At 43.2% G+C, this 27335-nt stretch overlaps 1 protein-coding gene across 2 annotated transcripts; it reads right to left on the bottom strand.

The window, feature by feature from the left end:
- Positions 1–824: 824 nt before the first annotated feature.
- LOC306939165 (methyl-CpG-binding domain protein 2-like) lies at positions 825–26885 on the bottom strand. Of its 2 annotated transcripts, none has more exons than XM_079523682.1 (7): positions 26363–26885; positions 23674–23836; positions 18570–18701; positions 14482–14572; positions 13758–13938; positions 2531–2648; positions 825–929 (listed from the first exon to the last, which is right to left on the bottom strand). In XM_079523682.1, exons 1-6 carry the CDS (start codon positions 26473–26475, stop codon positions 2558–2560), a joined length of 771 nt encoding a protein of 256 aa, XP_079379808.1. In that variant the 5' UTR covers positions 26476–26885; the 3' UTR covers positions 825–929; positions 2531–2557. The 2 variants fall into 2 exon arrangements, with proteins under 2 accessions (XP_079379808.1, XP_079379809.1); XM_079523683.1 differs by lacking the exon at positions 26363–26885 and adding an exon at positions 26210–26323.
- Positions 26886–27335: the final 450 nt, after the last annotated feature.

The following is a 27335-nucleotide window of genomic DNA, read 5'->3' as shown; positions in this document are numbered from 1 at the left end:
CCGATATACAAGCTCACAGCACGCTAGTGCGTACAATACATCTGTGTTCTTCTGGGGCTCCCTGGCACGAAACATTTCCAGATGGGGGTCCGTACCGGTATATCAATTAGGGGGTCCTTTCTTGGCACAAAAAGGTTTGCAAACCACTGATTTGGAAGAAATTTGTAGAATCGGCCTCAGGTCTCAAAGGGATATTTCACTTTCAAATAAAATTAACATTGATGAAATATATACAAAATAAATGAAAAAAGTAATGTAAAAATCCCCCCCCCCCCCCCCCTCACACACCCACACACACACACACACACACACACACACACACACACACACACACACACACACACACACACACACACACACACACACACACACACACACACACACACACACACACACACACACACACACACACACACGAAAATGTTCTTCTAATCTAAAGGGTGAGGGATTACTTTTATATACATTATTCTATTTGAAAGTGAAATATCCCTTTAATGGGTTAACTGGCTGAAATGTGCTGGCCAAAGGTCAAGGTCATTTCAAAGTCTTCGAAACAAATCTGAATCAGGACAGACATGTATGTGGACTGCAACTGAACAGCAGAAGCATACGACATCTCCATTTTGCTGATGATACTGCGTGTTTATTGCATATTCATGATATATTCATCGTCGTCTGTATTTTATATTCATGATATATTATAATGTTTTTTTATGTATCCATTTATTTATTTCGGGCAATTTTGGGGGATAGAGTCAAAGTTCCCGGCTAGCAATCTGATAGTAAGGCAAGTATTGTTGATGTCTGTACGTTATGTAATCCTGTGTGTGTGTGTGTGTGTGTGTGTGTGTGTGTGTGTGTGTGTGTGTGTGTGTGTGTGTGTGTGCGCGCGTGCGTGCGTTAGTCCAATCTTGCTTGAAGAAGGGATTCTGAAAAGAAAGAGTCTTAAATTAATATGCAATGGGGTTTAAAGGGAGGGAGGGAGGGCTACGTATATTTCACCCATGCAATATACGTGCATATACACGTAAATTCACGTATAGTCTACTCATAAGCCACTCTCATTTTGTGAAGAAACCTCTCTCGATATCCCACTTTGAGGTAAAGCTACTGGGAACACGCTCCATGCATCCCAAACTCTTCTCCCTTCTGACTCCAAAACTATGGAATGCACTTCCCATTGCAATCAGAACTGCAGACTCACTCCCAATCTTCCGCCGTAGTCTGAAAACCCACCTCTTCAGACTCCATCTTAGCCCCGTAGCACTTGCCCTAGCCTCGACTACCTTACAGGCGTATGCAAATGCTCAACTTATGTAACTTAGATAGCATTTCATGTAGACATTAGGGGTGTAACGGTTCAGTTAGCCCACGGTTCGGTTCGTACCTCGGTATGGGGGCCACGGTTTCGGTTCGGTTAAAAAAAATAAAAAATAAAAAAGTTTATTTATAGCTTATTTAATTTTTTATTTATTAGCATATATTATTGTATTAGGCATTTACTGCCTTTTCATTATTTTAAAGAGAAAAAAACCTTATATTGCTATTTTAATGTGCCTCATTATTTTCAAGGGGAAACAAATGCACCTATGCGCTCACACGTGCAGAGTGAGCACATGCAGGGAAGAGAGGAGAGGAGAGTGGCTCCTGGGAGGGGAGGGATTCACACAGCAGAGTGCGTCGTGTCGCACAGAAAAATACTAAAGTTTACAAAAAGATTTAAGGATATTATGCTTATATTATTAGAAGAAAGGTTTCTATCTACAGTCATGGATTGGACATGGAGTATTTTTTTGGGACTCTGACGGAATGTTCTTCTCCTGCTGCGGGTGGAGAGAGCAACAACAACGGGTTGTTTTTGCTCTCCCTCTCTCTGTAGCACTCAAACAGCGAGTGCAGAAGCAGAAGCAGATCTGAACAAACTTACAAAAACGGTGCTTATAGAAGCCTGTTGACGGGAGGTTACTCCGCTGTGTGTGTCACTGTGTATGACGATCAATAATTATTCCACAGAGTGGTCTTTTCAAGAACGACGTTTAAAGACGAGGGCTGGGTTCTCCTCACCATGCCGTGTGTGTGTGTGTGGGGAAAGGGGGTGGGCCGACAGAGTGCTAAACTTCTGTGACCGAAAGAGTGCTAGACTTCTTAGTAGGACGGTGTGTGACCGATAGAGTGCTATACTTCTAAGTAGGACGGTGTGTGACCGAGAAATACATTCTCCGCAGCTGGAAGAAATTAATACATTTCAAACCGAAAGACCGCGGTACATTAGGGCGTATTGAACCGTGTATGCTGTACCGAACGGTTCGGTTTTAAACCGTAAACCGCTGCACCCCTAGTAGACATAGCACTCTATAGTGTATTGTTTCATTATATAGATATTCCACTGTTAGGGTCTTAGCTCACGTACGAGTCTTGATGACTATTTTATGTATTTGATGTATTGCCATGTTTTTGTTTTCTTGCTTCCTGTATGTCGCTCTGGATTAAGAGCGTCTGCTAAATGCCTAAATTGTAAATTGTAACATACCTGGCTCTCCTACGTGGCCTTGTCCTCCTATGAGCTCTCGGCCAGTCGTGCTCTGCTGTCGGCAGCCAGTGCCTCCTCCAGACTCCTCCTGGCGTAGAACACCTTCATTTCCTGTTCCCTGAACGGAGACAGAAATAATTATTCAGTAGTGTAAAGTAACTAAGTACATTTACTTAAGTACTGTACTTAAGTACAATTTTGAGGTATTGTACTTTACTTGAGTATTTCCAATTTCCAGTACTTTTACTTCTACTCCGCTACATCTCGGATGAAAATATTGTACTTTTTACTCCGCTACATTTATTTGAAAACTTTAGTTACTAGTTACTTTGTAGATTTTGATTATTGTGGAAATATCCAGGATATTGGGATGTGTTAATGTTTAATAAATATGTTGTGGAATAACAGTAACATGCACCTAAGCTCAAAACTGCCCAGCAGGACCCCTGTCAGACCCCTGGCAGTTGCTGGAGGAACGAGATAAGAGTGTGAATTACGACACCATGCAAGGGTAGTAAAGTCTGTCCCACTGCCGGTGAAGAACAACAGATCAACATGTTCCAATGACTGTGTTTAACTATAAAACATTATGCCTGCATTTATCTAAAGGTGGATATGTAATCCCAGTGCCTAAAAGGAATGTAAATGATTAATGTGTTAAACCCTAAACTCTCATAAACCAGTTGAGAGTAGAGTGGGAAAATAGACCATTCCACCAGCCCATGTAATTACCATACACTCATGGCTACAGTGAGTAAACCTCACAGCAGGGTGCTCCGGCCATGTGCTAGCACATGTCAGTTGGGAAATACTTCCTGGTCTTTCAACCAATAGTAAGGCACAGGAAAGGCGGTTACAATGTGCTCAGCAGCCAATGATGCCAAGCTGGTTTAAGACCGGCCCACAAGGCGGGCTCCACTAAACAGAGTTTTTATAAGCCACTTCGGCGACTCTAGCAAGTCAGATTCTAGTGGAACCAACTAAGATGAGTCCAGCCTCGTGCGAAACGTACGATGATCCAACACAACTCACATTCGGCCAATGGTAATTATTGATACATAATGCTAGTAATAAGAAATGAATAATACGTTTTCTATGCATTGTGAACCTGTCTGTAATTGTCTCCACCAGGCCGAAGGCATGGGGAGAGAGTATGTTTTGCACTCCGTCCGTGTGTCCGTCCGTCCGTCCTTCCTTCCGTCCGTCTGTGTACAGCTAATCTCCGGCACCGTTAATCCGGTCGATGCCAAACTTTGCACACACACTCCCTGGATGCCAACGATGAACCTCTGCCCCACATTTTCCAGAACGGCCTGTTATAGCGCCACCATGAGGCAGCTTTTCACATTTTTTACCTAAAACTGCACAGATCTGCGTGAAACGTTGCATGCACACTCCCTAGAGGCCAAGGACAAACCTTTGACCTGCATTTTCCGCATCTGCCTTTTATAGCGCCACCAGGAGGCCGACTTTTGTAAAACAAATTTTTTGATATTACTCCTCCAGATTCTGTCCAAAAATCTCACAAATCGTTACACAGTATCTCTATGGTCATGTGCTCAAGTCGGATCTGTCTGATATTTCATATTCCATCCTAATTGGCTATAATTGGCTTTCACAGTTTGCAAGATTGCCCCGTTTTGAACAATAGCCTCAAATCATGAACGCAGCATGCAATTTACGTGAAATCTTTCACACATTTTCTTACTAGGCTGAGGAATATATCCCACCCTTTTCACATTGGCCTGTTATAGCGCCACCAACAGGTTGATTTTTGCAAAACACATTTTTGGACAAAATGCCTCAAATCATCCAATTGCCATCAAAGGCGTATGAAGAAATGGCAATCGGTACACATGATCTCTGTAGTCATGTGATCAAGACGAGTCTGTTGGATTTCTCAGATTGTACACTGATTGGCTAAGATTGCCTTCCAAAGTTTTCAGGAGTGGCCCGTTTTGTACAAAATGCTGCACATGTCTTGCTCATCCAGAATTCTATCCTCAGAGATGCTATGAGTGATCTGGCTCTGCATTTCCTCAACAAAATGAAGCAAATTGTTGCAAAAACAAATACAAAAAAACATCCTCCTAAACATTTTGCCAAACATCACACACACTCCTATCCTCCTGGTGGAGACCTGTGCCCGGAAGGGCACTTTTTCTAGTTGTGACATATGTCTGTCTTCATCTGTACAGGTTTTTTACCTAACCTAAACTGGGTTAACCTAACGAACTACTAACCCTAAAACCAACCCTAGATAACTAGTTCATGTGTTTAAATGTTTGTTGAACGACAATAAAAGTATAAAAGACACTTGAGTTATATTATTTAGACAGTTCGAGTAAAGACATACTCGTTGTGCAGTTGTGACCCTTTCAGTAGGGATAGTTATGAGTCGATGCTATCAACTTAGCAATTAAATCGTAGATAGCTATAAATCTGAACAATTATTATTACAAAACATACTAGTTACTTTGTAGATTTTGATTATTATTACAAAACATACATTAACCACTTCAGCCCTAAACACATATTTTGGCCATTTGAAAATAGCCGATCTACAAGCTCACAATGTGTCGCGATGCGATGCATTGTGGGACTTTTTCTAAAAGTCGTCCAATGTCGTCTTCAATGTCGTCTTCCACAGAGAAAGAGTTGAAACCAGGAAAGCGTCTGTGTCATATTAGATTGTTGCGTTGGATATTCAAAAATAGCAGATGTACAAGCTTGTATATCTTCTATTTTTTAACATTATAGAAATATCTCGAATGTCAGAACTCGAAATTAGAAGACAATTGTAGAATCGGCCTCAGGTCTTAATAATGGGTTAAATTTGGTTGGTTTTCCAACCAGGGATGTAGTCGAGTCAGGGCCCCACTAGTTTGTTTGAGCTGCATGCTCACTCGCACAAATGCACGGCGTGTGATCCACTTACCTGGCCGCGTATCGATCAAAAACAACGATTCGCACTGTCTTACAAAAGCTGCTGAGTGTCTTACAACAGCGCCATGAATGAACACAGGAATGACCCTGGCTGGGTGGGTCCTAGCAATGATCCATTGTGTTAAGTGCATGTGCGCTACTATTAAAGGAGGCACAGCTGTCAGATCTTCTGAAAGCACACCCCACTCTATACAGCCTTGGTTGCAACCGACGTGAAGTCCATTCGCAAGAATAGTCTTAACAAAGATTGACTCAGCAGATAGGAGTCCTGGACTAGGCTTAGTAAAGACTAATTGGTGCAACCCAAGCCAGACATACTGTATACCCCTAGGGCCTCCGGGGACTAGGAGGAGGTAGAGGTACAGGAGCTCATTATGAGCCAGATTTAGAGGCTGCTAAAGGGATATAGGAGACACAGAAAGGCACAGACAGACCTAGCCAGTATGAGGAACATAACAGGGTTGGGCGCTATAGAGGTCAAGGAAATTGATGTATAATATTTTGTGTACCCAGAAGAGAAGATTTGCCTCTCTAAAAGCATAGAGAGGCATTAGAGTTTGGACAAAGGTTCAAGGGTTCAATAAAAATAAATTTGGTAAAAAAGCCGAAATGTATGGTTGAAGTGGTTAATGTATGTTTTCTAATAAAAATTAAGACAACCGGGCCTGGGCTGTGGGTCAGCGGTCCAGGCACCTTGGCACGGTTCGACTCCCGATCCCGACAGCCTTTACTGCATGTCACTCACTCCCCCATTTCTCTCCCCCATTTCCTGTCAGCCTACTGTCTGTCCCTCTATAAAAAATATAAAATAAAGGCGAAAGCCGCAAAGAAAAAAAAAACATAAAAAGAATTAAGACACCTGGTTGAAACCGCTGTTTCAGAGCGGGATATTTGATATACATCTGTTGGAACTTTGGACTGCTTTTAAATTTTTTGTGACCATAGGTCGCATTTACTATGAAAACCTGCATCTCCCGTTAGTCACGCATCTCCACTAGTCACGCCTCCATATGTGGTCACGCCTTGTGACATCATGCCTCCATATATGGTCACGTAGACAAAACAGGATAGGGAGCACACCAGTGTTGGTGAGGCCTAAGGCAGTAGACAAGTAAAAATAAGAAAAAGGCTGCACACTCAGTATTTATTGACAAGAATCCAACGTTTCGACCTAGGAGGTCTTCTTCAGGGAATCATCCATATATGGTCACGATCTTGTGACATCATGCCTCCATATATGGTCACACCTCGTGACATCACACCTCCATATGTGGTCACGCCTTGAGACAGCACGCCTCCATATGTGGTCACACCACACCTCCATATATGGTCACACCTTGTGACATCACGCCTCGGCACGTGACACTGACACGTCACGCCACCATATATGGAGCTGACCTGTTGACCTGACATTCCATGTTGATCCTACCCCACCCGTCCTTCCTGTTCTGACATTCCATATGTTGATCTGACTTCATGAAACCCTGTACACTCAAGACACGCTCCATATATGGCCAGTACAGAATTCATTCCATATGTTGATCTGACCCCCCATGCCAAAGCGCTAGCGCTCGCCCAGCAGTCTGCCGCCTGCCGTCACCCAGGCGGATGTGTGCACGCTTCTCGCCCTCAGGGCGTCTTGCTGGTGTTTGTTTCGCCCGGCACCCCTGATTGAGGATGGCAACGATGTGTGACTAATTCCTTCAGCTACAGCAAAAGCGGAGGTCACAGATGGGGCTATAGTACGAGTAGTGGTAGTAGTTATAGTAGTAGTAGTAGTTGTAGTAGTGATGGTAGTGGAACTCCGCTCTGACGTAGTATATTTTGAATTTCTACTATTAGTAGAGAATAGTTCAATTTAAAACAAATATAAGAGCGCTCGCTCCAAAACGCGTTCGGCAACGGGTCAAATGCGGCAACCTCAGAACGGTTGCCACCAGGCATTCCTAAATGTAACCTCAGTAAAACTATGCTAAAAAAACCTTCATCCTAAACTTAACCTCAGTAAAACTATGCCTAGCCCTAAACTTATTCCTAACCCTATCCTCAGATAAACAAATACAAGAATACAAGAACCGCCGAGGCTGAGCGTGCGGTCTGTGGGAAATAAATTGGGGGGGCTAGGCCAGTGTTTTAAAGCGAGCAAATATTACAGTAAAGCAACTGTACTTTATTTGTGGTTGAATGTTACCATCTAGTGGCCAATGGATGCAACTACAGCATCTCCTTTACAAATAACTTTTATCACTTTCACACTAGATCGGCTATTTTCAAATTTCCGAAACGTGTATAGGGCTGAAGTGGTAAATGTATGTTTTCTAATAAATAATCCAAATCTACGAAGTAACTAGTAACTAAAGTTTTCAAATAATTTATATTTGTAAAAGTATTAATTTACTCAAGTAGTACTCAAGTAAAGTACAAAAACCTCAAAATAGTACTTAAGTACAGTACTTAAGTAAATGCACTTAGTTCCTTTCCACCACTGCCTATACATACACACCCAACATACAGTAGAGACGTATGTGGCACTATGCCAGGGGTGCCCACACTTTGAGACGTACAGTATGTGGCACTATGCCAGGGGTGCCCACACTTTGAGACGTATGTGGCACTATGCCAGGGGTGCCCACACTTTGAGACGTACAGTATGTGGCACTATGCCAGGGGTGCCCACACTTTGAGACATATGTGGCATTATGCCAGGGGTGCCCACACTTTGAGACGTATGTGGCACTATGCCAGGGGTGCCCACACTTTGAGACGTACAGTATGTGGCACTATGCCAGGGGTGCCCACACTTTGAGACGTACAGTATGTGGCACTATGCCAGGGGTGCCCACACTTTGAGACGTACAGTATGTGGCACTATGCCAGGGGTGCCCACACTTTGAGACGTACAGTATGTGGCACTATGCCAGGGGTGCCCACACTTTGAGACGTACAGTATGTGGCACTATGCCAGGGGTGCCCACACTTTGAGACGTATGTGGCACTATGCCAGGGGTGCCCACACTTTGAGACGTACAGTATGTGGCACTATGCCAGCAGTGCCCACACTTTGAGACGTACAGTATGTGGCATTATGCCAGGGGTGCCCACACTTTGAGACGTACAGTATGTGGCACTATGCCAGCAGTGCCCACACTTTGAGACGTACAGTATGTGGCACTATGCCAGGGGTGCCCACACTTTGAGACGTACAGTATGTGGCACTATGCCAGGGGTGCCCACACTTTGAGACGTATGTGGCACTATGCCAGGGGTGCCCACACTTTGAGACGTACAGTATGTGGCACTATGCCAGTGGTGCCCACACTTTGAGACGTACAGTATGTGGCACTATGCCAGTGGTGCCCACACTTTGAGACGTACAGTATGTGGCACTATGCCAGGGGTGCCCACACTTTGAGACGTACAGTATGTGGCACTATGCCAGGGGTGCCCACACTTTGAGACGTATGTGGCACTATGCCAGGGGTTCCCACACTTTGAGACGTATGTGGCACTATGCCAGGGGTGCCCACACTTTGAGACGTATGTGGCACTATGCCAGTGGTGCCCACACTTTGAGACGTACAGTATGTGGCACTATGCCAGTGGTGCCCACACTTTGAGACGTACAGTATGTGGCACTATGCCAGTGGTGCCCACACTTTGAGACGTATGTGGCACTATGCCAGTGGTGCCCACACTTTGAGACGTACAGTATGTGGCACTATGCCAGGGGTGCCCACACTTTGAGACGTACAGTATGTGGCACTATGCCAGTGGTGCCCACACTTTGAGACGTACAGTATGTGGCACTATGCCAGGGGTGCCCACTTTGAGACGTACAGTATGTGGCACTATGCCAGTGGTGCCCACACTTTGAGACGTACAGTATGTGGCACTATGCCAGGGGTGCCCACACTTTGAGACGTATGTGGCACTATGCCAGTGGTGCCCACACTTTGAGACGTACAGTATGTGGCACTATGCCAGTGGTGCCCACACTTTGAGACGTATGTGGCACTATGCCAGTGGTGCCCACACTTTGAGACGTACAGTATGTGGCACTATGCCAGGGGTGCCCACACTTTGAGACGTACAGTATGTGGCACTATGCCAGGGGTGCCCACACTTTGAGACGTACAGTATGTGGCACTATGCCAGTGGTGCCCACACTTTGAGACGTATGTGGCATTATGCCAGGGGTGCCCACACTTTGAGACGTACAGTATGTGGCACTATGCCAGTGGTGCCCACACTTTGAGACGTATGTGGCACTATGCCAGGGGTGCCCACACTTTGAGACGTACAGTATGTGGCACTATGCCAGTGGTGCCCACACTTTGAGACGTATGTGGCATTATGCCAGGGGTGCCCACACTTTGAGACGTACAGTATGTGGCACTATGCCAGTGGTGCCCACACTTTGAGACGTATGTGGCACTATGCCAGGGGTGCCCACACTTTGAGACGTACAGTATGTGGCACTATGCCAGGGGTGCCCACACTTTGAGACGTATGTGGCACTATGCCAGGGGTGCCCACACTTTGAGACGTATGTGGCACTATGCCAGGGATGCCCACACTTTGAGACGTATGTGGCACTATGCCAGGGATGCCCACACTTTGAGACGTACAGTATGTGGCATTATGCCAGGGGTTCCCACACTTTGAGACGTACGTGGCACTATGCCAGGGGTTCCCACACTTTGAGACGTATGTGGCACTATGCCAGGGGTGCCCACACTTTGAGACGTATGTGGCACTATGCCAGGGGTGCCCACACTTTGAGACGTATGTGGCACTATGCCAGGGATGCCCACACTTTGAGACGTATGTGGCATTATGCCAGGGGTGCCCACACTTTGAGACGTATGTGGCATTATGCCAGGGGTGCCCACACTTTGAGACGTATGTGGCATTATGCCAGGGGTGCCCACACTTTGAGACGTATGTGGCACTATGCCAGGGGTGCCCACACTTTGAGACGTATGTGGCACTATGCCAGGGGTGCCCACACTTTTCGTTGCTTACGGCAGTGGTTTTCAACCAGTGGCCCGGGACCACCAATGGTACTTGAGGGGATTCCAGGTGGTCCCCAGCTAAATGATGGAGAGTTGGTAACCAAATGGACCCTTATTAGCTCTTGAACTCTTGTGTGAATACAAAATATTACACTCTCAAGAGTTAAATTATTGTTAAATCTGTATTACTTACTTTTCAATTGTAATTTTGATCAACGTTTGCCTGTTTTCTCTCCTACTATGGCACAATACAGCATGGAATTGAGGACAAAATCTTATTCAACGACAACCAAATATTCTTAGTTTTGGGACTGAGAGGCTAAATCTCATCAAATGGTGGTCCGTGGCTCAAATACTGAATAAATATGGGCCTTGGCATGAAAAGGGTTGAAAACCACTGGCTTACGGTAATGAAAAATAATGTATGCAATGTCATGGTGTGTCCAGTGCCTCGGAAAACAACAGGAAGTGTTGATCAAACAGAATACATTTTCGGTTTCTGCATCGTCTATTTCTCGCTTCAAATGCTTTAGAAAACATTCTCCAGACTGAGCAATGTTTAGATAACATTGTAAATTACATTGTGTTTGATTAGAAGGTTGCCATGTTGGATACGGCACAAAATCAAGAAGCGCAGCAGGTGCTCTGAGCCTTTGATTAGACAGCGGCCTGTTATTGAGCTCAGTGGTTATTATTCAGAAATAACACACAACTGAATTAATCAGTTATTGCCGACCAATCAAGCATTCAACCAAACTGTGCAATAGAGCGTCGCAGTCCCCCTACCCCCTAACAGGGCTCAGGAAATGATTCCCCGTTCATTTTCCTCATAGACATTTAAGTATTTATTTAAAGACTTTTTAAGCCTCGTACAAAGACAACTCGAGTTGTGACAAATCATGACAACAAACAACATTTTTCGGGCCGAACAAATAATTAGAAAGAAGAAGAAAACGGCAGGTTACAACAAATTTTTTCTTATTTTTCTTCTTTGTAATTATTTGTTTGGTCCAAAATATTGTGTTTATTGTCATGATTTGTCACAACTCGAGTTGGCTTTGTACGACGCTTAAAAGGTCTTTAAATAAATACTTTTTTAAATGTCTATGGGAAAAATGCATTGGGAATTATTTCCTGGGCCTGGCGTCGTCATGAAAGGGGGCGGGACTGCGACGCTCTATAAAAACTATAAATTGAGTATTACACATGCATTCGAACATGCTGCAATCACTCCGCTTTCAAGTGCATCTCCTCCACTGCGAGATACTTCGGTAAATTTGACACGTTCAGCCTTTTACACGCAGTGTCCCATTGTCTGAATGCTTTTGTGTGAAATGCAGCCACATGGTTTAGATCGTTTAGCTTTAGGCGTTTTAACCCGATAAAGCGAGCAGGCTTCCAGGAGCCTGCTGCTGTCACAGCAAGTTAACATTGTTTACTAGCAGCACATGCAGTGAAGCTTCTGTTGCCTGTGAGAAAGAAATGTTTTTAAGAGCACCAGGGGGAAAATTGACAGCTCTCGCTTTTAAGTGGCACCGACAAGAGGAAGAAGCCAGCACACGGACGAAACAGTCGACCAAAAATGGTCAGTTTGAGTCTGTTCAATATTCAGCTGCTGTTCTTCCACAGGGTTGGAGATGGAATTTGCTTCACCAGAACCTATAATGTTGTCCTGTCTGATCCTCTTCCTGTCAACTATGTATCCCTGCAGTCGTCTGCAGTCTGCCGTCTGTGCGGGCAGGCAAGGCGCTTATATGACTCACATCCCCACTAGGGCTGTCTGCACCATCATGACATTTTACTTAACGATTAACTGTCATACAAGTTCATTTAGATTAATTATTTTTTCTCCACCAGGCCGAAGGCATGGGGATAGAGTATGTTTTGCACTCCGTCCGTCCGTCCGTCCGTGTGTGTGTGCGTCTGTGCGTCCGTCCGTCCGTTACCAGCTAATCTCCGGCACTGTTAACCCAGTCTATGCCAAATTTTGCACACACTCCCTGGATGCCAATGATGAACCTCTACCCCAAATTTTCCAGAACGGCCTGTTATAGCGCCACCAGGAGGCCGACTTTTGAATAACACATGTTTTGATATTACTCCTCCAGATTCTGTCCAGAAATCCAAATCATCACACACTCTCTCTATAGGCTAACATTGGCTTTCAAAGTTTGCAGGATTGGCCCGTTTTGAACAAAAAGCCTCAAATCATGAACGCAGCGTGCAATTTACGTAAAATCTTTCACAGACTTTCCTACTAGGCAGAGGAATATATCCCACCCTTTTCACATTGGTCTGTTATAGCGCCACCAACAGGTGGATTTTTGCAAAACACATTTTTGGAACAAAATGCCTCAATTCATCCAATTGCCATCCAAGGCGTAAGAAGAAATGGCACCCTTTTCACATTGACCTATTATAGTGCCACCAGGAGGCCCCGAGGGGCACTTTATCTAGTTGAATTCTGTTTTTGACATTTAACATTGGAACAAACGTTATGTGGAACTGATATGATACATTTGCAATGACCGCCGTGACCGGTATCAAAAACCTTGGGCCCATCACACCTCGAATGGTGCCCATGATAATAATTGTGATTATCTTCTCAAATAAGAAAATATGAAAGCTTGTCTGCGAAACGACAGAACATGCTGCACTTCTAAATGCTTGCAGCCCAGTCTTTGCCATTTTACCAAATGGCTTCTACTCTCGCTCCAGGGAATGCCAGATACTGTTAAGATTTTTAACGATCGTAGACGATTTTGAAATCTGATAGCGTCACACACTACAGGATAATCTTACAAGATAATAGCAGATAATCTAAAAGGCATAACACACTACAGGATTCCATCCAGATTCTCGGGCCCGAACAGGACAATAATGAATAAATAATTTAATAAATACAAAAATATCACCCGGCACAAGTGTGATTTATTTGTGCCTTTGTTGTTTATTTTGCTCACCAGTGCCACTTGAAGCAAATCAGGTGTTGCTTGCAAATACGCACACACACAGGCATGGTGCAGGCCAGTGTGTGCATGCATGCGTTGGTCTTGCTTGTGTTTTAATCAGCTGCTAATTAATTTCACAAGCATAGCTGCGTATAGAAGGGACACTGCTTAAAAAAGATAAGAAAGTGAAAGCAACAGGGACACTCAGCCTGCACAATAGAGAGCGGGGGGGGGGGGGGGAGAAGAGAAGACAAGAGAAGAGAAGAGAAGAGAAGAGAAGAGAAGAGAAGAGAAGAGAAGAGAAGAGAAGCTGACCTGATGTGTTCTTCTGTGATGGTGAAGGAGCGGCAGGGTGGCTGATCTGGGTTCAGCCAGACGGCCGGGTTCCTGTCAGCTGCCGGCGACCTTTGACCCAGGACCGGAGCCGTGCGCATGTGCAGCGCACTGGCTATGGCTGCGAGCAGCGTGTCACTGTCGCCACCGTCTGGCCCCATGCCTTGAATATAAAGAAGCAGTGTTGATTCGACGACTCTGACATTTTTCAAGACTCATTTGTGGAAAAAGAACATTGAATGTCAAATAGTCCCCAGTTATAATACAACCCCGTTTTTTAAGATATTTCCTAAAAAACCCTAGTCTTATATTCAGGCCAATAGGGTAGATTTTGATTATTAAAAAAACATTGGGCCATTTGAAAATAGTCGACCTAAGATTTAGGTCACCAATTTTGACTAATATTATATGTCATGTTTTTTTTTTAAACCCAGTTTTTGTACCATTGCTGCCATGGCCGTACCTTTGTTGTAGAGCTACATGATAATGGCAAAACACATTATTACATTTTGATCACGCCATCATAACAAAACAGTAGGTTACGAAAGGTAACCCCGGTTCTTTGACCATTCGGTTTCGGCTCTAAAATCAACCGAACCGAATACCAGCAAATATGCATTTTTTGCCACTACTGTACCTAATCATGGCTATCAAGAAAACGTGAAGCAAAGGGAATGTTAGAATGATTAAATGGCCCAGTTCTCACTCTGGAGTCCTGTGGGAAGCTCCAGAGTTCGGAGAATTTCCTGGTCGATGTCGGACGAGCGCATCCCCTTCAGCCGTTGTTCCCAGAACAGCTGCATGGAAGAGAGTAGAAAGCAGTGTTGATTTTGACAGCAAATTTAGATTTTAGTTTTAGTCATAGTCTCTTGAATGTGTTCATAGTCACATTTTAGTCACCTGGAATGTTTTAGTGTTAGTCTAGTTTTAGTCAACTAAATATAAGATTTTAGTCGACTAAATCTACAGTTGATTTAATCGACTAAAATGCATTTTGGCGGGCCTTGATGCCGTCGTAATGACTGATTTTACACTTGCTGAAAATAGCCGATCTACAAGCTCACAACGCATGTAGATCTGCTATTTTCAGCATGCAACCAAGTGTAAAATGACTTGTGTTTTTTACTTATACTGGATCCCTTTATCCACAAGTCCCTTCCTAACATGTTAGTCTAGTTTTTGTTTGATTTGTTGACGAAATTGTCAATATATTTAGTCTTAGTTTTAGTCATTTCATTTAGTTTCCATTTAGTTTTCGTCAGTGAAAAAAGGTAGTCGACGAACATTTTTCGTCATAGTATTAGTCGACGAAATCAACACTGGTAGAAATACAAGAGCACGACAGAATGAGATATAATCCAATACATTTTGGTGTGGTAAATGGAATAGATTGTGATATAGTTCCATACAATATAATAGATTGCAACAACAGAATATACTGTGAATATAGAACACAATAGTACAACATACTGAAGTAGAAAATATAGCAAAAAGTGTACAATGTAGTAGAATAGAATAGGTTGGGAATAGCATAATAGATTACAAAAATGGAGTACAGCAGAATGGAACAGGTTAAGAGTAGCATAAAATTAAATCAGGGCAGCACTAGGTGCGTTTCCATAAAGCCTTTTTTTTGCGCATTAAGGTTCTTTCGCAAAATCTCCTGGATGGAAACACCTCAAAATGCGCATAAGTCTGCATTTTTCGCAAAAACACTTTTTCGCTAGAAGGTGGCGGATTTTGGGGCTATATCGAAAAAGTGAAATGCGCAAATGGGTTATGGAAACACTTGCGGAAAATATTTCTAATTAGAAAGCATTGAACTCGCATTATATCGCTTTTAACAGTTGGAAAAGAAAAAAACACACGCGATGGTGAGTATAGTGGACTTGTGGAGTGATCGAACGGGAGGGTGGGATGTATGTGGATACATAAATTATTAAATTTACACACTCGAGTCTCGAAGCCTCTGTCTGCAGGCTGAGGCTCTTTTGCTCTCCCCGGTGAGGGCGTTCGCCGTTGATCATGAAGTTAGATCGGTGATATTTCTCCTAAACAGCTCGGAACGAAACGGACGAGAGGAGACTAGTCAAAATGGAAATGTACTGTCAAGTCGCAGGGCAGGGGTCCCGATCGTCCCTGTACTTTGAAAACGAAACTATACCAGCCCCTGTCTAGACAAAAACACACGCCTATTTATTTAACAGACAGACAGCCTGTTTGAAAGACAGCCTGTCCCAGTGGCCAATCTGGACAGCGGACTTCATGCAGACCAACTTGAATAGCCTAAAAGAACGTCAAATGCACCGTGGTGAAGAACAAATCAGAGAAGTGTGTGTGTGTGTGTGTGTGTGTGTGTGTGTGTGTGTGTGTGTGTGTGTGTGTGTGACATGATCAAATAATCGTGTAAGATTATCCTGTAGTGTGTGATGCAGATGCTATCAGATTTCAGACATCAAACGGTAAAATAAATGTCAGATAATATGCGCCTCTCTGCGCCTCACTTGACTGGCAAAATAGCGCCATCTAGGCCTACTGCTTATTTAATATCTCCAAAGAAGCGCATTTTGTCAGTGGATGGAAACAAGAAAAATACGCTTTTCTTTTTTCGAATTACTTACTTATTCGCTTCCTATTTTCGAAATGTTTTGATGGAAACCCACCTAGTGACTCAAGGATCTTAGAATAAGAAGGTTCCAGGTTTGATCAGTGGTGTAATAGTGATTTTTGTTTTTTATTTTCCCAGTGGTAGGGCATTTTAATGACATTTAAATGTTAGGCACGTGCGTATGCGCACAGTCAACTCTTGTGACGAGACCAGCATTAGAAAATATCTTGTTAATGAACTTAATGTGTGATTAATATTATTGTATTATAGTTTACTGGTGTATAAATAATAGTAGGAAACATTTTGTAAATCTTCTCAAGGAATGCGTTGAATTAGGTGTACTAGGCTATAATAGGGCATTAAGCAACTAGTCGACTATTCAACTAGTCGACCTTGTTGGTACTAGTTGACTAGTTGATAAGATTTCTTTTTTTTTTGGTAGGCCTCAAGATCAGGTAGATTATAGTTATAGTCACCAATGTACAGTTTAAATGTACAAATATTTATTTCCAAATTTTCTTTAGGTATAGGTAATAGGTAGTTAAACAACTATTCGACTAGTCGACTAGTAAACTAGGCAACTAGTCAACTAGTAAAAATGACTAGAAGTGAATGCCCGGCCTAGGCTATAATAGAAAGAAAGGGTGTCAACACACACTGCAGATGTAACACCGTGTATGAGGACGTTCAGCCGCTCACAGCCAGTAAACCTGTTATGCGAGTAACCACTGGATTTGGGTACTTGAGCGTGTCTTGAGGGGGACACGTTCTAGCATGCAGCCCGCACGTGCACCGTACAGTGCCGTACGTGAAAACACTATTGGGCCCACGCCTTCATGGTACCCCGTGCAACGAGCATTACACCAGTGGTTCCTGAAGTGGGGTCCGGGGACCCCCAAGGGTCATTGATGGAGTTCCAGGGGGTCCCCAGCTAAATGGTAGTTTGGAACCAAATGGGTCTGTAACTCTGAGAATATACAAATGAAACCAAATGGACACGTTAGGGTCCGTTTGGTTCCATTTGTACAAAATTAACATTGATTATACAATAAAAATATGGGGTCCCAGAGATAGAAATGTCATTAAATGGGGGTCCGTAGACTAATGCATGTCAAACTGGGGGTCCTTGAAATTAAACGGGTTGAGAATCACTACTAGAGCCGTAAAAATCTTCTCTCATGGGGGTCCCCGGCATATCTCTTCAAATGGGGGTCCGCGGGGCTAATTAGTGTCAATTTGGGGGTCCTTGACATGAAAAAGTTTGGGAACCACTGCATTACATCACTGGGTTTGATACACAGTCACCTCCTGGCCACACAACAAAGTGGCATTGAGCAGGTTGCTGCCTTGCATGGTTTCCTCCACCATCAGCGTGTAAGTGTGTGTGAATGGGTTCATTTATTGCAAAATTATAAAGCACTTTGTTTTTGTTTTTAAAATGTTTATCCCATGATTTTGTAACCCATTTTTTCACCCAGTGTCAATTATCGAATGTACAGTAATGCTGGGCTCTACACTCCCTGCCAACCCTGGGAGAGCAACGGACTGACAGGGGGGAGTTTCCCCAGCCGGACGTAGCGCGTGGAACCAACCAGTTCCTTTCCCTTCCATCAGGCCAGGGGGAGGCAGTTTAGAGACCAGGATTACTGCATGTTTTTTGTTAGGGTATGCTATAGGGGACACTGGAAGAACATGCAAACTCCACACAGAAAGGCCCTTTCGCCAAAACCACCTAGGGTATGGGCAGTGACGTGGGGGTGGCGGGGCTCGAGCTCCCATGAGGAATTAGACCTGAATATGTACAGTATATTCGCCTAGTCGGTTCGTCCCGTTTGTACCGCGCCAGGTACAGATCAGGCATTCAAATGCTAATCTTGTTTTCACCTGCCAGGTAGGGTATGCATACAGTACTGTACTCTGCATAGGCTACTTGGTCACAATGAAAAGGAGTAGCCTACCAGATGACTCATGGGATTTAAACATGCTCCAGCTCTTCTGTTTATAATCTAAACACTGTGACACGTTTAAAAAGTGTTAAAAAGTATACTAAAATGAAATAGATTGGAGAGTAGAACACCAGTAAACAAAAACAGAACAGAAATAAGTAGAAGAGAATGAAGTAGAATAGAATAGATTTTAACAGAGCGTTAAAGTAAAAAATGGAATAGAATAGAATAGAATAGAACCTGTCTGGGTGACTCCGTCCCTCGCTGAGGATCACTCTTGACCTTGTTGTCCGGGTAACATATCACCTTGGTAACGGGCTGTTTGAAAATGGATGCCGTCTGACGGATGGGAAGAGATGTGTTGAGGTCACCCTGAAAGAGAGAGTGAGGAGAGCAGTGTTAATTTTGACAGAATGTTTTTGATTTAGTTTTAGTCACAGCGAACAGGTAAGGGGCAGGGGGGCCAAATAGGACAACTTAAAATGTGCTTTCATTCAGCTGTAGCTGAATGTGGCAGAGGTGCGTCTTTTTGTGAAGAAAAACTTGCCATTAATGTTCAAGTGATTGCATTAGGCCAAGAGATCATTGACAACAACCTTGTTTTATTAATACTGCAACTCTTTGCAGAAGTTATTGTACAATTTAAAGTCCTGCTTAATATTGTAGGCGTCTATAAGCATTAAGCAGTGTCACGAAGCATCTGGGCATTCATTTCTTTCACGTTGCGATGGAGATCCATTGTCAGCTGTTGTTATCAATGACGGAGAATAACAGGGATAATTTCCCATCTCTACTTGAGCTGGATTCAGGTAAAGTAGTGATAATATAATGACACATGCAAGTAACTGACATTTTTCAAAGTCAGAATACCAACTTTGATGAGGCAGTAATGCTTTTTTTTTTTTTTAATATAAGGTTTTCCTCATTTTCTGAAAAATGTATAGACTATTTTTTCATTTCCTGAATAATTAATTAACATTTGGGACCTTTCGTCCCGACAGCAGAGAGAGAGAAAAAAAGGAGAGCATTTTTTTATTTTGAGATATGTCAAGGAAAAATAATGTGATGCACTTTTCTATTATAGTATTTCACCACAAGATGGCACTGTGACTCTTTAAATCTCCATTGCATGTGGGAAAAAAACCTTTTCAGTTGGGTTATAGTTGTACAAATAAGCTATATGTAGAGTAGCCCATTAACATTATGTTTAAGATTTGTTTGGGTCCCCAACACAATTAGGAATAGTTTACTGTAGTTCACTATTGAATTTGTTTCACAGGCTAGAAGTTAACCCGATGAGATTATTATGTATAATGATTCAGTATTCAATCTCTTCATCTCTAACAGTGGACCCTCCCTGGTACAAAACCTTTACAAAACAGGGATCAGTGGCCTAATCCCCAAAATAATCTAGATTCGAACTGCCCATCCTGACAAGCACTGGAATGTATGGGTTGAGACATTCAATTTTGTTTGACTCGGCTCCACAGATAAATATTGCGAAAATAGCATATCTACAAGCTCACCGCACCTCATGCAGATCGGCTATTTCCGCTGTTTGCGAGGACACACACGGCCGCTCGTTATTACACGGCGGAGCCGCGGAGAAAATTGTTATTTTGAGGGTCGGCTTGGCACTATTTGGCACATTTTGTTGCCCCCCTCAGTGAGTTGCCCTACTCGCAGTGCGTATTGCGCATATAGGTAGCGACGGCACTGGACAGCTCTCCTAGATTTCCGACTTATGGAGGTTTGAAAATCGTGCTTTGAACTTAGGTAACCCATAGCTGGTGGTGATGGAGGCGTTGCATAGCAACCGGATCAATGTTAACAGCTGCTCTGGGGCGCAACTTAGCAAATAACGTCCCATAGCTGGGAGGTACGTATATATATATATATATATGGACCTGGTAGAGAAATAATTAAATTGTCACTTCACTGTCATCTGGCGGATGGACAATGACCTCAAGAACAGGTGTAATATATCACTTATACACAGTAGCGAGAAAATAAACGCATTACAATTCTATCTATCTATCTATTGCCGCAGCACCATCATCAGGACTATTAGTCCACAAAACTGGACCTATGCAAAGTTTTGTTTAGTTTCATGCATGATAAAGGCCGATTTCCTGGCAGAAGAAGAAAGAGGAAGAAAGACGAATAATTAAGGCACATACAAGAGGGCACTGGCGGCAGCAGAGCTGCCTGGCCCCTAATTACGTGGGGTGACACAGGGACGCAATATGAGCCCAGCCCTCTTCAACGTATACTGCACACTGCAGTATATATATAAATACATTTGCAGAACAGCTGCAGAAATCCACAGGCCAGTGTTGATTCCGTCGACTAATATTATGACGAAAAATATTTGTCGACTACCTTTTTTCACTGACGAAAACCAAATGAAAACTAAGCTATGATGACTAAAACTGAGAATAACTATATTTACAATTTCATCAACAACAAGAAAATAGACTAAAATGTTAGGAAGGGACTAGTGGACAAGAGATCCAGTATAAGTAAAAGACAAGTCATTTTACACTTGGTTGCATGCTGAAAATAGCCTATCAACAAGTACACAACGCATCTCAGCGTGAGCTTGTATATCGGCTATTTTCAGCAAGTGTAAAATCAGCCAAACAACTGTAGATTTAGTCGACTAAAATCTTATGATATTAAGTCGACTAAAACATTCCACGTGGGCCCGGACAGTTAGCTCAACCGTTTGGGCACCTAGGCTGCTGAGCCAGCCTGACAGCGTGCCGCGAGTTCGACTCCCGATCCCGATGGCCTTTGCCGCGTGTCTTCCCCACCATCACTCTCCCCGTCAGATTACTTTCAACCTATCAATAAAGGTAGAAAAAGCAAAAAAAATATATCCATTCCTATAACATTCCAGGCGACTAAAATGAAAACTATAACTAAAACTAAAATTTGCTGTCAAAATCAACCCTGCCACAGTCAAAATCAACACTGCCACAGGTCCCGTTGTGACTCTGCACGACACAGAGGTAAAATGTTATTACAACAGAGCCTGGACATCAGTCAGTCAAACCATAAAATGTATGGTTACTGTGAACTTGTCTTTATTTGTTCAGTAGTGGGCCATTGTTGAAAGGATATATTATATGTTAGTCTTTTTCATGTTTAACATGAAACGATTTTCCTGAAAACTCACCTTTCACCTTAAGATTTTGTCAACTGACACAACATTTATACAAATGACTAGACATGATTTCTAGGGCCATATGATAAGAACTAGAAGAAAGAAGATAAGAACTATTACCATATTTTCATATTCCTTGAGATTCCCTATAATTGACTTCCATAGTTTGAGGGAGGGACCTAAAAATGCCAAAAACCATGAACCCAATGACCACATAATGAGAGGCCTCTAATCAGTGCAGGGCTTCACTTACACCCATCGGAGGCACCACAAATGGGATGCATGTCACTGTGTTAAAAACATGATTTATTAACCCATTTTGGGCGGGAACCCCTTTTGGTGTTTTAAACATTATGTTATAATTTAGCTATTGAAAAATAGCAGATCTACAAGCTCATAGCGCGCCACCGAGTGGCGCGCTACGAGCTTGTAGGTCTGCTATTTTTGAAAAATCGTGAAAATATTTATTTCAGAAAACTGGAGGATTTAGAAGATTTTTTTTAAATTTTGAGGTCAGGCCTAAATGGGTTCAAAATGATGCTCTCTGGAGCACCCCGTTCTAGTTCCAACTGGCATTCCAATTAGAACATTGGCATTAACAAGCCAAGATTTCACAAAATGGGAAAAACATCTCCCTGCATGCAGAATTGTACAGGAAAAAAAAGGGGAAAAAAAGAATGCTGTGTTCACAAACACAGCTGCATGCAGGGCCAACAAAACAACCAAATCACAAAGTACATTGTTTGACCCTAAACCGGGATAGTCTCGCCTAGCCAGACAACAATTCCACAATCTCCGAATGTTATATACAGTCTGGAACTACACCTCCGAGCAAGGAAGCTGCAGATGACGGTTCACGTAAATATATTTTAAAATATCTTTACATGTCATTTTTGTATTTCCGTTTCTGCTAAGCTGCAATCTATGCTTAGATGATTTTGATTTATATTACGATAAATTTGCGCGACTGAAAAGATGATCAGAGCTTCCGTTCTCCAGACTGTATGACGGAAGCATTTGTTGCGAGAGGCAACAGTCTGGCAACACAAGACCGGGAGGACACAAGGGCAGAATACAGGCTGTCACCGGCATAAATGAGGCAGAGGTGGCAGCCTGGCAGGCCAGGTTGCACTTTGTCATTCTAGGGAAGCTCACTTATTACTGCACTGTGTGAAAAAGATGGATTCATGAGAGGTTTTCTAAATAAATACATAAATAACTAGAAAAAGTGCCCTTCTGGGCACAGGTCTCCACCAGGAGGATAGGACTGTGTGAGATGTTTGGCAAAATGTTTAGGAGTAATATAAACATGTTTGCCTTTGATGCCAATTGAATGATTTGAGGCATTTTGTTCCAAAAATGTGTTTTGCAAAAATCAACCTGTTGGTGGCGCTATAACAGGCCAATGTGAAAAGGGTGGGATATATTCCTCAGCCTAGTAAGAAAATGTGTGAAAGATTTCACGTAAATTGCATGCTGTGTTCATGATTTGAGGCTTTTGTTCAAAACGGGGCAATCTTGCAAACTGTGAAAGCCAATTATAGCCAATTAGGATGAAATATGAAATATCGGACAGATCCGACTTGAGCACATGACCATAGAGATACTGTGTAACGATTTGTGAGATTTTTGGACAGAATCTGGAGGAGTAATATCAAAAAATGTGTTTTACAAAAGTGGGCCTCCTGGTGGCGCTATAAAAGGCAGATGCGGAAAATGCAGGTCAAAGGTTTGTCCTTGGCCTCTAGGGAGTGTGCATGCAATGTTTCACGCAGATCGGTGCAGTTTTAGGTAAAAAATTTGAAAAGCTGCCTCATGGTGGCGCTATAACAGGAAGTTCTGGAAAATGCGGGGCAGAGGTTCATCGTTGGCATCCAGGGAGTGTGTGTGCAAAGTTTGGCATCGACCGGGTTAACGGTGCCGGAGATTAGCTGGTAACGGACGGACGGAAGGACACACACACGGACGGACACACACACGGACGGAGTGCAAAACATACTCTCTCCCCATGCCTTCGGCCTGGTGGAGACAAAAATGTGCCATGCCAATAAAGCTCATTTTAATTTGGGTTGTAAAGTGTGACAGAGATAGACAGAGAGACGAGAGAGAGAAGGAACCTATTCAAAACCGGAACTCTTCCCTTTAACACACACATAGCGTTAGCACGCCATCTACCTTTGCGATGGCGGCAGCTCGTTCGTGTCGTCGCTGCTTGTGTTTGGTGAGCTGGCCGGCAGTGCCCAGGCGTCCTGTACGGAAGTCGAAACATGCCAGGTCCACGCTGTTGCCGAGGTAGCGGGCCAACTGGGGCTTGCTTCTGAACTTCTTCCCCGACGGACTGAAAGGACAAATCAACAAATCAGTGAATAAACAAATGTACCGAGAGAGACTGATAAATAATTAGAAATAAGAGTCCAAAAGGAAGCACTCACATCTCAACAAAAACCTTTTCAGGTGCTGAACAACAATACAGTGGTCGAAAACGTTGTTTGAGAACTATAATACATTTTTCTACTGGAAGCTACATTGTGTGAACTTCCCTTCTTCTCCTCCACTGAAATAATTAAACATATGAAAGGATAACCGGAACCCTCGGCAGACCACTCGCCCCTCTTGAGCGGAACTCTTGCCCCCCAGGGGTGGACCACCCGCCCTGCCGGTGCGGAACGCTCGCCCCCACTTGGTGAGAATAGACTACAGCCCCTTCCTAACAAGTTAGGAAGTAGTTAGGCAAAAACGTTATAACAAGTTACAACGGAGATGCGATTTGACTGGGGGAAAGTGGACTTTGGTGGCCAGATATGAGTCGTCTTGACTGTTTCGAGTGTCCGTCACTGGATTTGAACCAGGGCGAGCATGATTTGGGGTGAACATTTTTTTATTTAATAAAGACGCTCAGGTAGCAGAGTGAAAAAATGCCTGCCAACCACCACGGAGGATGTGGGTTAGAATCCACTCCACTCCACTGTGGTGCATCCGGCTTTGTCGAGCGTCTGCATGAACACATTGGCTCGGACTGGGAGGGTGATATTTGTCACTGAACGTATATGGGCTCATCTCACAGGCAGGTGAGTCAGTAGGATACAACAGCAGTGGCAACAACACGCAAATGTGTGCGGGGAGGAATACATTTTTGGTAGATTTATTTGGGCTAACAAAACAATACAGCAAGAGGGCAGTGTATTTTGCAGTTAAACACCACCTGTGTTCAGTGGCTGGAAACTGCTTTTATAGATCAGCCAAAGCCAGGCATCGGTCTAGTTTTGATGGATATAGCTCCTTACTGTGAAATGTCATACATCCCGAGCCTGACACCACAGTACTGACATCACAGCACTGATGTAGACAAGTAGACAGTAGACTACTGACTGTCACAGGCTAGGGCTCCAAGTATTCTGACAACAGGTACTGATGATTTCCACATGTCCTGTGTGCGCATTGCCAAAATATATGGACATGCCTGACATCACAGTACTGACGTGGAATTAGATGGAGGACATAGGGTTCCCCACCCACACTGCCTCATACCAGGCAGCTTTAACTGTATTCTTCTCTGCCTCATTCCTGTCAATGTGTTTTTTATAGACACCTGTGTCTTTTGTTGAGATTCAGAATTCTTAACTCCCCCGGGTGAGAATGTCTGAACTGAGGAGATGTTTGGGAATTTTTTTTCACTGATAGAATACTATGCATTAAAGATGGAATCATCCCTTTAGCTAAATTAATTATTTCTGTGGACTTAAAATCAACGTTTTTTTTGGTAACAGGAAGAAGCAGCCTAGGAAGTCTGCACACAACAATGTTAAATTGGCTATTTTCCAAAATGTAAAAAAAAATGATTATATGTGTATGCTTCGGAAATTGGTCTGAAATAACATGCTTGAAGTTGAACGTGACATTTAAGGCCTAATATTTCAATGGTTGCTCAAATTGCTACAAACTGCAGATTCGTTATGGCATAAACAATAAGTTGAAAGGTAAATGTACGTGTTCAAATTGTGTGTTTTAGGTAGGTACCTATACTTTACATTACTTTTATAATTTACTTTTTCACATTTTGGGAAAAATAAATAGCCAACAATTTCACATTGAGGGCCTTTGTGCCCTCCAAAAAAAGACACCACCATTGGCCAAGTGGCCGTGCCCCTAAAATGATGTAATTGCACTGGAATTATGCCAGACTTGCTGTGAGAACTCTGACAACTGGTACTGACTGACGATGCACGGTGCACCAGCAGTATTATAATTTATAGTAGCCTAGTAGTAGTAGTAGGCCTAGTGAAAGTATAGCAGTAGTAGACCTAGAATGCAGTGGTGAAAAGTAACTAAGTAAACTAAGTAACTAAGAAATGGGACATTCTGCATAATGAGTACTTTGTACTTTTGGTACTTTTAAGTACAATTTGATGCCAATACCTTTGTACTTTGTACTTACTTACATTTTGAATTCTGGACTTTTACTTGTAACGGAGCAGTTCTACATTGCAGTATTGATACTTTTACTTGAGTAAAATATTTGAGTACTTTTACCACCACTGCTAGAATGGCTGCGATAGTAGGCTACATAGGCTAGTAGGCTAGTACTAGCCTATGTAATATCACAGCCATTCTAGGTCCAGTGATATACACTTTCACTATTTCACATATTGATATCAAATACAATATCAGTAATAAACTGGTTCTAGAGACTAGTCTACAAGCTACAACGTACTTTGTTTGTAGCCACTGCGCACGAACAAAACGGGGCATCGACTGCACTGACTGACTGAAGTGAAACCAAGCCGCGTGTGTGTGTGTGTGTGTGTGTGTATGTGATAGAGTGAGTGTGCGCGCGTGCGCGCCGTGCGTGCGTGTACACACACACCTGTAATAGTACACATCGCACTTTCCAGCGCTGAGTCCAGACTTCCGGATGACTTCTTCCTTCTTCCAACCCGGCGGCAGCGCGGGACAATCACTGGTCCGTTTCCTCTCCATGTTCCTCCAACAACATGGAGGAGGAGAATGTTGTCGAGTTTAATCCAATCTAAATGTTTCCAATCCGATCTATTACAAGTCCAAAGAAACGAGGAAAAAAAACAAAACAAGTCCAGCGGGGTTGTCGGCGCGCGCGCGTGTGTGTGTGAGAGAGAGATAGGGGGAGAGAGAGGTTTAAAATAAAGTCAATCACAGAATAAACGGATTAACAAACGGATGAATAAACGAAGGAAATCCGTTGAGTCGATCTGCGGAGATAAAAGTAAACATTTTTTTGTTTTGTTTTGTTTACGTAATCCGGTTCGTATCGCCTCCCATGTTTGACAGTCCGTGTGTGTGCGCAGCACTCCTCCACTCGTGTTTGTGTGCGGCGCGCACTTGCGTGCGTGTGTGGGTGGAACGTCGTTCACGTCACAGCGTGACGTCGTGGGGGTTCTACCATAGACTTCTACCGTTTGGGTTTCTATTCTGCCTTGGTTCTGGGGGAGATTAGCTATGGCCGTCAGACTAGCAGATCCGTAGCCTGGCCGTGAATGAGAGTCTGGCCAAAGCCAGGCTAGCAGTCGCACTCGCAGATCCTGTGGTTTCTATTTTCAATGAACCAGTGTGCATTAGCTAGCCTGTTTCAGGCATATATTATATATCTTCCTACATAGGCCTACAGTAAAAGGGGGAAAAAAGACACACATAGCTGTCTATAGGAGTGGTTGCACCACTCAAAAACATAATATGCCATTATACAAAATATTGTATAATATAATATATGGATAATAGCTATATAATATTCTAACAAATAATCATAATAGCAATTAAATGCTAAAGATATACTATCAAGTGCAGTGCATAATCTAGTACTAGTA

The sequence above is a fragment of the Electrona antarctica genome (assembly GCF_951216825.1).
Source record: "Electrona antarctica genome assembly, chromosome: 16".
In the NCBI taxonomy this organism is placed as follows: domain Eukaryota; kingdom Metazoa; phylum Chordata; class Actinopteri; order Myctophiformes; family Myctophidae; genus Electrona; species Electrona antarctica.
This window is presented reverse-complemented; position numbering and strand designations above follow the sequence as displayed.